This window comes from Bos indicus x Bos taurus, chromosome 25, assembly GCF_003369695.1.
Source record: "Bos indicus x Bos taurus breed Angus x Brahman F1 hybrid chromosome 25, Bos_hybrid_MaternalHap_v2.0, whole genome shotgun sequence".
Taxonomy (NCBI): Eukaryota; Metazoa; Chordata; class Mammalia; order Artiodactyla; family Bovidae; genus Bos; species Bos indicus x Bos taurus.
Genome location: NC_040100.1, coordinates 21,637,542 through 21,650,905, shown reverse-complemented (window position 1 = coordinate 21,650,905; position 13,364 = coordinate 21,637,542). Strand labels below are relative to the sequence as shown.

Sequence of the window (13,364 nt, the reverse complement as noted above, 5' to 3'; positions counted from 1 at the left end):
AAATGCCATCACTCAAGACCTGAGACAGAACACAGATGTTTAAGGGCTGAGCAGAGAGGAAATGGAGAAATAGAGGCACCAAAGTAGCAGCAGAAGCTGGAAAGGCTTGGTGTCAAAGAAATGAAGATCGTTTCAAGGAAGGTGTTAGCTAGAGTGCCAAACACAGTTGAGCAGTCTGGCAAGATTAAGGGTAAAAGCTGTTTTCTGGGTTTTGCAACCAAGAGGTCACTGGTTCTTTGCCAGAACAGTTTTCAGTGGAAGGAGTGGAACAGAAACCAAAGCACAATAGGTTGGATCATGAATGGGAGATGAGGAAGTGGGCAAAGACAAGTTCACCTAGGGGGCTGCGGACCAGGCCCTGAAGAGGGGCGAGACTTCACTGCCACTGCAAACCCTACTGTGCATTCCTATCTTAAAGCACCCTCTTCTTTTCACAGGCATGTTGGTAACAGGAATTAAGGGCTCAGACTCTGGAGCCAGACAACTAGGATCCAAACCCCAACTTTGCACTTTGGTCGTGTGATCTCTGTGTCTCAGTTACCTCACTGTGAAATAGGGCTGATAGTAAATTACTGTACAGGCTGGTGAGAATTCACTGAGCTGATTCATGCTGCTTGGTGTGTGTTGAGTGCTCCAAAAATATTGGCTGTTACTATACACCTTTTTTTTTTTTTTAAAGAAAAGAGATATGAAAGGATGGAAAAATAAGCATTAGGGGAGATTTTTCTTGTCCTTCCTGACACCCCCATTCTTTATGAGTGAGATATTGTTCTCTTCCATATAGTATTTAGAAGGAGTACTAATGATTTGCCGTATGTGTTACAAATATCTTTCCCAGTTTGTGCTTTCATTTTAGTTTTCATTATGCTACCTTTTTCACATGCAAAACATCAGATGTTTACATAGTCAAAGTCTTCGGTTTCTTCTTAAGTCATTATGTTTACTGAGTATTTTTCCTCCTTGAGATCAGATACTGAGCTGAATTTCCTTCCAGTTATTTCATTATTTCTTTTCTTTATTTTTTCTTTTTACCTTGAATTTTATTGTTTTTGATACATTTATTTTTCCCTGGTGCATATTTATTCAGCTAATATTTCATTATTTCATTTAAAAGTTTAACCCACTAGAATTTCTATCTCTGAAGGATTTGAAATTGAGATAGGATTTATTACTTCCTCCAAATTCTTAACAAGTAGTCCTAACTTCATATGTTGAATAGTTCTTTTTCCTCCACTGATTAGGAACACAAATTCTTATAATTTATTAGCATCTAGGAATTATTTCATAACTTATTACAATATAAAAACAAAACAAAAGAAAAGAGAGTCAAAGCACCCATAACTCCATCTAGGGTTTCCTGTTGCCCTTGGGTGTTTCTCTGACACAGTTCAGACTTTACAGGGGTGAGCTAAGGATTCCTGTCTGACTTCCCTCCTCCCCCAGAATTCTCAGAAGGAAGCAGATAGGACCTGGTTTGAGAAAAATGAGTCTGTTTCCCCATACACCCACATACAACACATGTGCACACATACGCCTAATCACACCCACACACACCTGTGTGTGCATGCATACCACACACCTATCTATCCATCTGTTTAAACTTCACACACTCTCGCTCTCTCACACACACACATATATTCATTTTCATTTTGGGGTCCCTAGGGATCAGGACAGAAGCCAAAATGTTTCCCCACCCTGCCCATGTCAGCAGTTCTGGAAAGCTGACAGGGAAAAGCGGAAATGAAACATGAGGGAGTAAGGGGGAGAGAGAGTGAGAGAAAGCCAGGGCTCTGTCCAGGTTCCTCTGACTGAGGCTCCGAGAAGCTGAAGACATCTATTCCACTCTAAAAAGGCTGCTTGCCCTACCTGCCCCAGCCCAGGTGTTTTAGGAAACAGCCTGAATAATCCAGGAGCTCTGAGTTTGATAAGCATCATTCAGAGTAAAGGGCCATTGAATACTCAAAAAGCATAAAAATCACGATGTTAATGATTTTCTCACAATCAGTTTCCTGGAAGTGGTCTTCAGGCTGGTTCTCAAAGTAGAAGGAGCCACAGCTGCCTTTGCCAACTGCATAGGGCTTACCTGTGTGGACAGACCCTCTCCTCTAGATTTCAGGGTACTGAACGCTCCCTGCAGGCAAATAGAGCCCAGGGCTGACACTCGAGGCTCTGTGGCCAGTTTAGCAGGACCTGGGGGCTCCAAGGGACACCTGATTGGGAGTGTGCAGCTTGGAGAAGCTTAGAGGGTAGCATTGGGTGAAAGTGCCCTGAGGGAAGCCACTGCTTGGCATCTTGTGCCCATTTCCCAGCCTAGCCCTGGCATGTACTAGAAGCTCCGAATCTCTTTGTTCCCCAGCTCTTAGAGGAATGAAGTAAGTCTGTTTATTCTATACTGACACGGAAAGACACACTCTTTATTATGAATGAGAAAAGGATATCGTAGGGCAAGGGAACATGTGAATCTTTTTGTCTGGGTCTCAGGATGGAAATCTGACCTGTTGAAGTAGGTGCCCAGGGGAAGGGAGGAAATCAGATGATTACTTTCCTCTTTGCTTCTTCTGTTTAAATGTTTTAAAATGAGCCCTGTCTTTTGCCCTGGAGGTTCTTGCAGTTAATTGAGGAAGACTAATGGATCAACAGATGAATTACAATACAAACAGAAAGAGATCGTAGCCCTTTGAGATGGCTACAGTTTCTATCTGCACCAAACTTCTTGATTTCTTTCCCCCTCACCCCACCCACCCCCAACTATCTTTCTCTCTATTCAGCCACTTTTCAGGAGTTTTCTTCCCTCCCATAAATCTGACATCCATTTGCCCTTTACCCTCCCCATCTCAAAAAAAAAAAAAAAACTTTGTACACACACATACACACACACACCAAATCCTAGCTGTGAGTTGGTCACAATTTATATTCTATATTTGCTCCCCCTTGGGAGACATTATCCTTCTTTTCCCCTAATTGTCTTGTCTGGATTGTTCCTTTATAGTGACAAATATTAAGCTAGAATCAAATGTGTAAGCCATAATAAAAAACATAATTTAATAAGGCTTTCAAATAGTGAGTTGCAATGTTCTTACCTCCTCTGATCAGGGTATCATTCTATACTGCTGGGCATTCTTTGGTCCTCTATAAGAAAGTCCATTTTTCCAAATCACCTTCTGGGACCAAAAGGCAAGAAGGTAGGAAATGAGTCCTTCGCTGAGACAAGAATACCATGCAGCACAGTCACTGCTCATCTAATCCCTCCTGCCCCATCCCCGTGGATTCTTCAGTGGCTCACTACTCTTCAGAAAATCAAATCCAAACCCATGTTTCTCAGCAGTGTAGGAGACTGCCACAATTTGTCCTTAAATCCCTCTCAGACGTCATCTCCAGCAACAGCTCTCCCTTTTACCATGGTCCAGCCACCCTGGCCCTCTCCCGCCTCCACTCTGGCTGCTCCTTCTGCCTACTCCTCTTCCTATGTTTCTTGACAAGTCCAGCTCTTTCCTGCCATTCCATGTCCAACCAACATGTTCTTTTCTCAAAGATGTCTTTACTAATCACTTTGGAAAGGTTGTCCCCTCCTCCCAACCCTTCCAGTTTCTACCTAGTTCCATTAATCACTATAAAAAATTATTCAAAATGATTTATTTGCTTTTTGGTCATCTGTCTACTGCATTAGAATGTGAGCTCCAGGAAAGCAGGGAACTTATTTCGATCATTGTGGATTCCATAGTGCTCACAAGAGGGCTTCCCTGGTGGCTCAGTGGTAAAGAATCCAACTGCCAATGTAGGATATGTGGGAGACTCAGGTTCAATCCCTGGGTCGGGAAGATCCCCTGGAGAAGGGCCTGGCAATCCACCCCAGTATTCTTGCCTGGGAAATCCCATGGACAGAGGAGCCTGGCAGGCTAGTCCATGGGGATGCAAAGAGTTGGACATGACTAAGCAACTGAGTGACATAGTGCCTAGAATAGCATCAAGCTCCTAGTAGGTGCTCAATAAATAAATTGGTTAAATGAATGAGTAGGTGGTTGCTCAGCTCCTAGAAGCTGCTAGCAATGCCCCTTGTCTGGGTCCTGGAGAGGTGCAGGGCTGAATATGTGCTGCTGTGATTACAGACGGAGTCCTTCAAGCTGAGTGATCCCTACAGCCAGTGCACGGAGGACTGGAGTGACGTGCAGATCACGAACATCTACAATGCCACGTATTCCCTCCAGGTACAGGCTGGAGACAGCACCCAGCCCCAGGCTGTGGTCTGGACCCAGGAGACAGAATTATACATAGGTTGGGGTGTGTCTGGGACCAGGAACTGTGGTGAGAATCCTGGGGTTCATCCAAAGATCTCAAGAACAAATGATGCCGGCTGGTTCCAGTCCTCTTCAACCCACCTGTAACCAGAGCTTAGTCGAGGTTTGCGTGGAACAGAACGTACAGCTCGGCAAACCTGCTTCCAAATCAGCCTTGGGGAATGAGAGACAGGAGGAGGAGGCAGTCTGGGAGGGGCTGGCTAAGGGGTGCCTTTTATCCACTGACAGCCTTAGACAAGTTGTGTGCTCCTCAGTAGCCACCAGGGGAGTTTGCATTGGATCAGGAACTGCTAATCGGTGGTTTCCAAGGCCTCTACCAACCTGCCCACCTGGTTTTTCACCCGGTTTAAAAGTCGGGGAATTTCATAAGAAAACCCAGATTTCTAGCTTCTCTTGAAAAACAAGATCTGGTAACAATGGGCCCGTATTCCTACAGGATAAACAGTGGGTAGAGTGGCCTTATCAAATGAGACACGTTCTTTGGTTCCCTGCATTCTCCACCACCCATTAGTTACTACCTACATTGACCCTTGGGTGCGATCACCTGTTACACCTTGTCTTCTGTTTTGCGAGTCTGCCCTTTGCCTCCCACCAGGACACCTAGAGAGTCAAATGAGAATCACCCAGCAGAGCAAAAGAACCAGGCGCCCTCTGCCCTGAATCCTCTAGCTTCTATTAGAGCTGAGCTGAGAGGTGGTGGAGACACTGAATGAAAAGAGACTAGTGGTCAGACAAGGTCTGCTTGTAAGAAATAGAGATGCAATCACACTGACATTAAGACAGAAGAAAAGTCAGCTCAGTGGAAAGACACTCGGGACAATATTTAGTGAGAAGCTAGCATTTACAAACACTTTACATCTTTCTATTCATATCACAACAACCTCATGAAGTAGGTGCTGTTATACTGATTTCACAAATGAAGACAACAAAGCATCAGAGAGTTTAAGTAACTCACCTGAGGTCACACAACTGGGAGGTGGCAAAGCTGGTATATGAACTCAAGTAGCCTGAGTTCCAAGCCCCCATTGTTAGCTTTTATGGCTCTAAGCTTTGTGGATATCATGGTACCTTAAGATCCCCAGGGATCCTGCGTGGAGTGCGTGCAGCTGAAAACTGGAAAGTTGGAGACTGTGTTTGTTTCTCTGTTTCTTGGCACCTGCTCCAAGTTCCCCACTAACCTCTGGGTCAGCACTCACATGGTGGCAAATGACCACCCCAGCCCCTCTCTAGCTCATCCTGGCCTCCACAGCTCAAATTCCCAATACGTTTTCTAGCTTTGTCCCTTTGACCCTATCAGCCAGGACATGAGGGGTACATTTATGCTGTCTGCCGAGGCTGTGGGAGGCTGACCCTCTCTGACTGGGGGATGTAGGGAGGGGAGATCTCTGGCAGCCGCAAGCAAGGAGGTTAAGGGAACTCCTGGGTCTTGTCTTTCAGATCTGCCTTCACTCGTGCTTCCAGGCAAAGATGGTAGAGAACTGCGGGTGTGCCCAGTACAGTCAGCCTCTACCTCGGGGAGCTGACTACTGCAACTACCAGCAGCACCCCAACTGGAGTGAGTGAGACACCAACACCCCCCACCTTGCACACCCCCACCTTGCACACCCCCACCTTGCACACCCCACCTTGCACACTCCCCCACCTTGCACACCCCCACCTTGCACACCCCCACGTTGCACACCCCGACCTTGCACACTCCCCACCTTGCACACCCCACCTTGCACACCCCCACCTTGCACACTCCCCACCTTGCACACCCCCACCTTGCACACCCCAGGAGCAGCATCAGCCCCATCCTGGCAATAGCTAAGGCCCTCCCAGGACCCTGCCCTGATGGCTTTTGACCTGAGGGAGACAGAGAGATATTAACCAGTTTCACTCTTGTTGTGAAGCCTGGGTTGAATTCCACTTTCTGATTAATGACCAAATGCTACAACCCAGCTTCTGCGAAGTCCCTAACCCCCTCTGTCAGCTTGAGGAGGTAGGGACTATTGATAGTGTCCTTTCACAGAACAGGTAACTGAGGCTCAGAAAGGTTAAGCAACTTGCCCAAGGTCACACAGCCAGGGTCTAACAAAGCTAGACCCAAGGCAAGGACTGCCAACCCATCCCACCTCCAGCTAATGTTCTTAACTGTGGCAATTTTCTGTCTCTCAAAATCACAAGGTAGCAATTGTTTCCAGAGAACTAGTATTTGTAGAAAGTGGAAGGTGAAATCACTAAAAGGAGACTGTGGGGTTATCAGGCTTCCCAAGTAGCCTGGGTAAAGAATACGCCTGCAATGCAAGAGATGCAGGCAGATGCAGGTTCGATCCCTGGGTCAGGAAGATCCCCTAGAGGAAGGCGTGGAAACCCACTCCAGTCTTCTTGCCTGGAGAATCCCACGGACAGAGGAGCCTGGCGGGCTATGGGCCATGGGGTCGCAAAGAGGCAGACACGACTGAAGCAACTAAGCATGCATGCATGGGGGCATCACTGGGAAACCCTAGAAAGGGCCCTGTGGCCCCAAAGTTCATATCTCCCTGCACCCCGTTCCTCAGTGTACTGCTACTACCAGCTGCACCAGGCTTTCGTCCGGGAAGAGCTGGGCTGCCAGTCGGTGTGCAAGGAAGCCTGCAGGTGAGTGGACCCAAAGGGGTGGGACGAACACGGCTGGGCTGGGCCAGGCCACCCACACTCACTCCATGCCCTTCTCTGCTTAGCTTTAAGGAGTGGACACTGACCACCAGCCTGGCACAGTGGCCATCGGAGGTCTCCGAGGTAAGTACTCTGCCCACTCTTCCCCCCTGGAACCTTCAGCCTGTAGCCTGAGGTCCTGGCTGAGTCCTCTGGCCTCAGAGGTGATCCACATGGGAGGTCCATGTCAGGAGCTGGGGCTGAGAGGAGAGAGCAGACAGGCTGGCTCTGGCCTCTCCAGGCATCCCCAGGCCACTTCTTTCTCCACCACAGAAATGGTTGCTGTCTATTCTCACCTGGGACCAAAGCCAGCAAATAAAGAAGAAACTCAACAAGTAAGCTGATCTCCGCCCTGCTCCCTCTGCTCCTGCCCACCCTGGTTCCAGCCTCCTTACTTGATTCCTCTGTGCTAAACCCTCTCCTTTTCATTTGTTCATCCCTTCACTCATTCCTTTATTCAACAGTTATTTCTTGAGTCTTATCATGAGGTAGGCCCTGCTCTAGGCTAAGGGCTCTCAACTGTTGACCACAACGCACAGCATGAAAATATTGATACTTATCCTATTGTGGTGCATTGAATACACCGCCAGAATAAAACTATCATGAAACAGTACTCTTTTATGATGTACAGGGCATTCAGGCTGCTTGTCAGATGTTGCACACTTGTGTACCAAACCATCCGACTTGTGTACCAATTGTTTACAACCGTCTGACGGGTCACAGCATAGTTCCAAATGCTTAGTGCCTATATCAGTTGATAAAGATTTCGAATCTCTCTGTGCATGCAACCTGATCTTTTATATTTCACTTTGTAAAAGGTACTAGTAAGCTCAGTACATTTATTTCATGATTTCCTAATGTATCTTGACCCACTTGGAAAAATACTCTTTTAAACCTTGCAGCTTCTAATCGCACTTGATTTTCCTTATCAAAATTCACTTCCAAGAGACTTTTAGCAAAAATCAGCCAGGCCAGAGTTCAAGGATCTCAACAGATGGAGACAAAGGTGGAGAGGGTGGGTGGGGGATTGCCATGTAAACTCACATTTCTCTGGGTCATTACTGTTTACACGGTTCCCTACCCCAGTTTGGTCTCCAGCATCTTATTTAATGTCCACTAGGCAAGGTGTGAGGTGCTGGGGGGTGCCATGATGACCAAGCAGACATGATCCTTGCCTCCAAGGTACTTCAGTTCAGTTCAGTTCAATCGCTCAGTCGTGTCCAACTCTTTGCGACCCCATGAATCGCAGCACGCCAGGCCTCCCTGTCCATCACCAACTCCCAGAGTTCACTCAGACTCACGTCCATCGAGTCGGTGATGCCATCCAGCCATCTCATCCTCTGTCGTCCCCTTCTCCTCCTGCCCCCAGTCCCTCCCAGCATCAGAGTCTTTTCCAATGAGTCAACTCTTCGAGTGAGGTGGCCAAAGTATTGGAGGTTTCAGCTTCAGCATCAGTCCTTCCAAAGAACACCCAGGACTGATCTCCTTTAGCATGGACTGGTTGGATCTCCTTGCAGTCCAAGGGACTCTCAAGAGTCTTCTCCAACACCACAGTTCAAAAGCATCAATTCTTCGGCGCTCAGCTTTCTTCATAGTCCAACTCTCACATCCATACATGACCACAGGAAAAACCATAGCCTTGACTAGACGGACCTTTGTTGGTAAAGTAATGTCCCTGCTTTTGAAAAATGCCATCTAGGTTGGTCATAACTTTCCTTCCAAGGAGCAAGCGTCTTTTAATTTCATGGCTGCAATCACCATGTGCAGTGATTTTGGAGCCCAGAAAAATAAAGTCTGACACTGTTTCCACTGTTTCCCCATATATTTGCCATGAAGCGATGGGACCAGATGCCACAATCTTAGTTTTCTGAATGTTGAGCTTTAAGCCAACTTTTTCACTCTCCACTTTCACTGTCATCAAGAGGCTTTTTAGTTCTTCGTCACTTTCTGCCATAAGGGTGGTGTCATCTGCATATATGAGGTTATTGATATTTCTCCCGGCAATCTTGATTCCAGCCTGTGCTTCTTCCAGCCCAGCGTTTCTGCATCTGTACTCAGTTAAATAAGCAGCCTTGTTTAAATAAGCCAAGTTAAATATATACCCTTGACGTACTCCTTTTCCTATTTGGAACCAGTCTGTTGTTTCATGTCCAGTTCTAACTGTTACTTCCTGACCTCAGATTTCTCAAGAGACAGGTCAGGTGGTCTGGTATTCTCATCTCTTTCAGAATTTTCCACAGTTTATTGTGATCCACACAGTCAAAGGCTTTGGCATAGTCAATAAAGCAGAAATAGATGTTTTTCTGGAACTCTCTTGCTTTTTCCATGATCCAGCGGATGTTGGCCATTTGATCTCTGGTTCCTCTGCCTTTTCTAAAACCAGCTTGAACATCTGGAAGTTCACAGTTCACATATTGCTGAAGCCTGGACTGGAGAATTTTTAGTGTTACTTCACTAGCATGTGAGATGAGTGCAATTGTGTGGTAGTTTGAGCATTCTTTGGCATTGCCTTTCTTTGAAAGTGGAATGAAAACTGACCTTTTCCAGTCCTGTGGCCACTGCTGAGTTTTCCAAATTTGCTGGCATATTGAGTGCAGCACTTTCACAGTATCATCTTTCAGGATTTGAAATAGCTCCACTGGAATTCCATCACCTCCACTAGCTTTGTTCGTAGTGATGCTTTCTAAGGCCCACTTGACTTCACATTCCAGGATGTCTGGCTCTAGGTGAGTGATCACACCATCGTGATTATCTTGGTCATGAAGATCTTTTTTGTACAGTTCTTCTGTGTATTCTTGCCACCTTGTCTTAATATCTTCTGCTTCTGTTAGGTCCATACCATTTCTGTCCTTTATCGAGCCCATCTTTGCCTGAAATGTTTCCTTGGTATCTCTGATTTTCTTAAAGAGATCTCTAGTCTTTCCCGTTCTGTTGTTTTCCTCTATTTCTTTGCATTGATCTCTGAGGAAGGCTTTCTTATCTCTCCTTAGAGTCTAATAATAAAGATAGACTTTGATGAAATCATTGAAAACTGTTAAACCAAGTATTGCAAAGTGATGACCCCTGAGCCAAATATGATTCCACCAATATAACCTGTTATTTCCAACTTTTCCTGAGAGATCAAAAATTCTGGCAACATTCAACTTCCATTTTTGCAAAGCACTGAAGAGTACTGAGTACTGGCTACCTTTCTGGGATAAGCATGAATTTTCTAGCTTGCCACAGTCCTAACAGGAGGGAATTTAGTCCAGTGAGTGGTTAAGAGCACGAACTTTAAAGTCAGATGTAGCTAGGTTTGAATATCAACTCTACCAGTCATGAGCTGTGTAGTCTTGGGCAAGTTACTCAACCAATCTGTGTCTCAGTTTCCATGTCTGTAAAATGGAGATACCTGCCTTATAGGACTGTTGTGCGAATTAAATGAGTTAATTCACACAAGGTTCTTGGAAGAATGCTTGGCAACACAGGAAGTGGTCAATAAGTGCTAGCTATTATTATGGTTATTATCATTTTTCCCCTCTGGTTCGTTTACATCACTTACCTGTCTCCCAGACGTGTTTTAGATTGCCATCAGACAATCACGATTGCAGGGTTTAGTTGTGGGAGGGCAGCTGTGGGGACTGACTTAGTCTAGAGCTGGAGAAATGGTTTTTGAGTGAAGGGATGGCTTGAGTGACTAGGTCCCGGCTGGAGATGTGCTCTGTGGTGCACAAGGAACCCCATAAACCAGGTTCTAAGACACCCTATGGAGCTCAGAGCCTGGGCCTTGCTGGGGGCTGGGCCGGAGATACACAGCCATGCTGAGGGGCTGGCTATTTGCTAGAGCACAAAAGCCTCCAACTCACCTTGGCCCTGCCTATTGGAATTCTTACAGGACAGACTTGGCCAAACTCTTGATATTCTACAAAGACCTGAACCAGAGATCCATCATGGAGAACCCTGCCAACAGCGTGAGTGGCTCCCTTCTGAGACTGTCCTGGGTCTGCGACTTTGCCCATCTGCCTGGCCTCAGGGAGCAGAGTCAGACTGTGGGGGGTCCAGCCCAAGCTAGTAGGGCCACCAAAGGCCAACCAGGCCTCAGATCAGAATGGGCAGGGTAGGAGGGGACAGACAGCCTGCCCTTGTCTTCCCCAAACCTGTTCAGGGCCAGGGCTAACCAGTGGCTCCCTTGGGCCTCAGGGTCTTTGCATGAAGCCAGCTTGGTGGGGATTCCCCCTTGATCGTGTGCTTTGGCCTCCCTTGCAGATCGAACAGCTTCTGTCCAACATCGGTGGCCAGCTGGGCCTGTGGATGAGCTGCTCCGTCGTCTGCGTCATTGAGATCATCGAGGTCTTCTTCATTGACTCCCTCTCCATCATTGCCCGCCACCAGTGGCACAAAGCCAAGGGGTGGTGGGCCCGGAGACGAGCACCCGCCTGCCCTGAGGCTCCCCGTGCCCCGCAGGGCCGGGATAACCCCAGCCTTGACATAGACGATGACCTGCCCACTTTCACCTCTGCCTTGAGTCTGCCTCCAGCCCCAGGGTCCCAGGTGCCTGGCACACCACCCCCCAGATACAACACCCTGCGCTTGGAGAGGGCCTTCTCCAGTCAGCTCACAGACACTCAGGTGCCTGCTGAGTCCTGAGGCAGGGCGGGGAAGAAAGATGGAGCCAAGACCACCAGCCACGGTTGAGAACTTAGAGTCTCCAGCACACAGGGGGTGTCCTCCCCTCGCTGGGCTTTTCAGAGACATTGACTACGAGTCTGCTTTGAACAAGGTGGGCCTGGGCATGTGCAGGGGACCGTCGGACCCCTCCCAGCCGTACTCACGGCCGCCTAGGACAAGCTAGATCCTGCAGGCCAAACCCCTTAGCACACCTGCTACAGAGAGAGATGGGGCCAAGGAGATGGGGCCGGCCTGGACAAAGGCCAGGAGTGAAGCCTGACAGAGTTCTTGGCCAGATCTTGAGAGAAAGAGAGAGCAAGAGATTCCTCCAAAGCCCCAAGTTGGGGGTTTCAGCCACTCCTCCAGCCTGGGCTGGGACCCAAGGATGTGACTTTACGTGTTGAGGCCTGACATTCACTGCCTGGTGCCAAAGATAGGAGGAAGCTCTGGGCCTGGAGCTGGAGCTGTTTGTGAATAAACCATTCCTAGTCACTGACTTCAGAGAAGGCAATGGCAACCCACTCCAGTACTCTTGCCTGGAAAATCCCATGGATGGAGGAGCCTGGTAGGTTGCAGTCCATGGGGTCGCGAAGAGTCAGACAGGACTGAGCAATTTCACTTTCACTTTTCACTTTCATGTATTGGAGAAGGAAATGGCAACCCACTCCAGTATTTTTGCCTGGAGAATCCCAGGGACGGCGGAGCCTGGTGGGCTGCCGTCTATGGGGTCGCAGAGAGTCAAACACGACTGACGTGACTTAGCAGCAGCAACAGTCGCTGACATGGGGGCAAGGTCTGCTCTGAGCCCTCAGAAGGGAGCTGGCACAGGGTCCTTGGAGTGTTAGAGGGGAAGGGGGCTCTATGGGGGCACCTAGGGGTGTGACAGGAGGCCCTCACTCTGAGCTGGGGCAGGGAGGGGGACACATTCTGGACAGCTAAGCCAATACTCTGGGCCCTTAGCAGAGAAGGGCCAGTTAAAGGACTCTGTTGGCCACTCCTGTCCGGTGGTAGCCCAAGGCATGACTTCCTGATAACCCATCTCAGCTGCTTTTTCTCCAAGGCAGACCACCTTCCCCCACTGACGGCCTGCCCCTAAGCAGCAAGTCAGCCACGTGGACAGCTGCCTCCTGCCATATCCACACCTTCCATGATGATAGAAGCTGACGTGTATTAAGCACACAGTAGGTGCCTACTATCAGCTCAAGAACCATGTGCTGGCTGCTGCACTCAGCACTTCCAAAGATTGGCATAGGGGACTGCACTCTTCAACCCACAAGCCAAATCCTGTTTTTGCCTGTGACCTAAGAGTGATTTTGGTGTTTTTTTTTTTTTTTTTAATACTGTTAAAAATATCAAAAGAAGGACCGTTTGTGACATGAAAACTATATGCAATTCAAATTTCAGTGTCCATAATAAAGTTTTATTGGAACACGGTCATGCCCCTTTGTTCACTAATTGTGTATGGCTGGATTACCACAGCAGGCAGAGGTGAGTAGCTGCTGTTGCAGCCCCCCGGAAGACTACAGTATTTATTCCCTGGCCTTGTACAGAAAAAGAAATCTACCAACCCTGGGATTAGCACAGTAAGTAGGTATGGTTATCCCACTGTGTGGATGAAGAAACTGAGACAAAGAAAGGTTGAGTGACTAGCCCAGGGTGATCCAGCTAGGAAGTTGCAGAGCTGGGTTTCCAACCTAGGCAGCGTGACTCCAGAGCCCATGCACTTTATCAGTACCATTTTTGCAT

General features: G+C 47.8%; 1 protein-coding gene across 2 annotated transcripts in view; it reads left to right on the top strand.

The window, feature by feature from the left end:
• Nucleotides 1-13,055, top strand: part of SCNN1G (sodium channel epithelial 1 gamma subunit) — a 31,329-nt gene extending 18,274 nt beyond the window's left edge. For both annotated transcript variants that reach the window (XM_027527635.1, XM_027527638.1), the window contains exons 7-13: nt 4,107-4,205; nt 5,733-5,850; nt 6,836-6,914; nt 6,998-7,055; nt 7,245-7,306; nt 10,846-10,921; nt 11,217-13,055. In XM_027527635.1, coding sequence (XP_027383436.1) covers nt 4,107-4,205; nt 5,733-5,850; nt 6,836-6,914; nt 6,998-7,055; nt 7,245-7,306; nt 10,846-10,921; nt 11,217-11,597 — 873 coding nt within the window. In that variant the 3' untranslated portion in view covers nt 11,598-13,055. The remainder of the gene's footprint in view (nt 1-4,106; nt 4,206-5,732; nt 5,851-6,835; nt 6,915-6,997; nt 7,056-7,244; nt 7,307-10,845; nt 10,922-11,216) is intronic.
• Nucleotides 13,056-13,364: the final 309 nt, after the last annotated feature.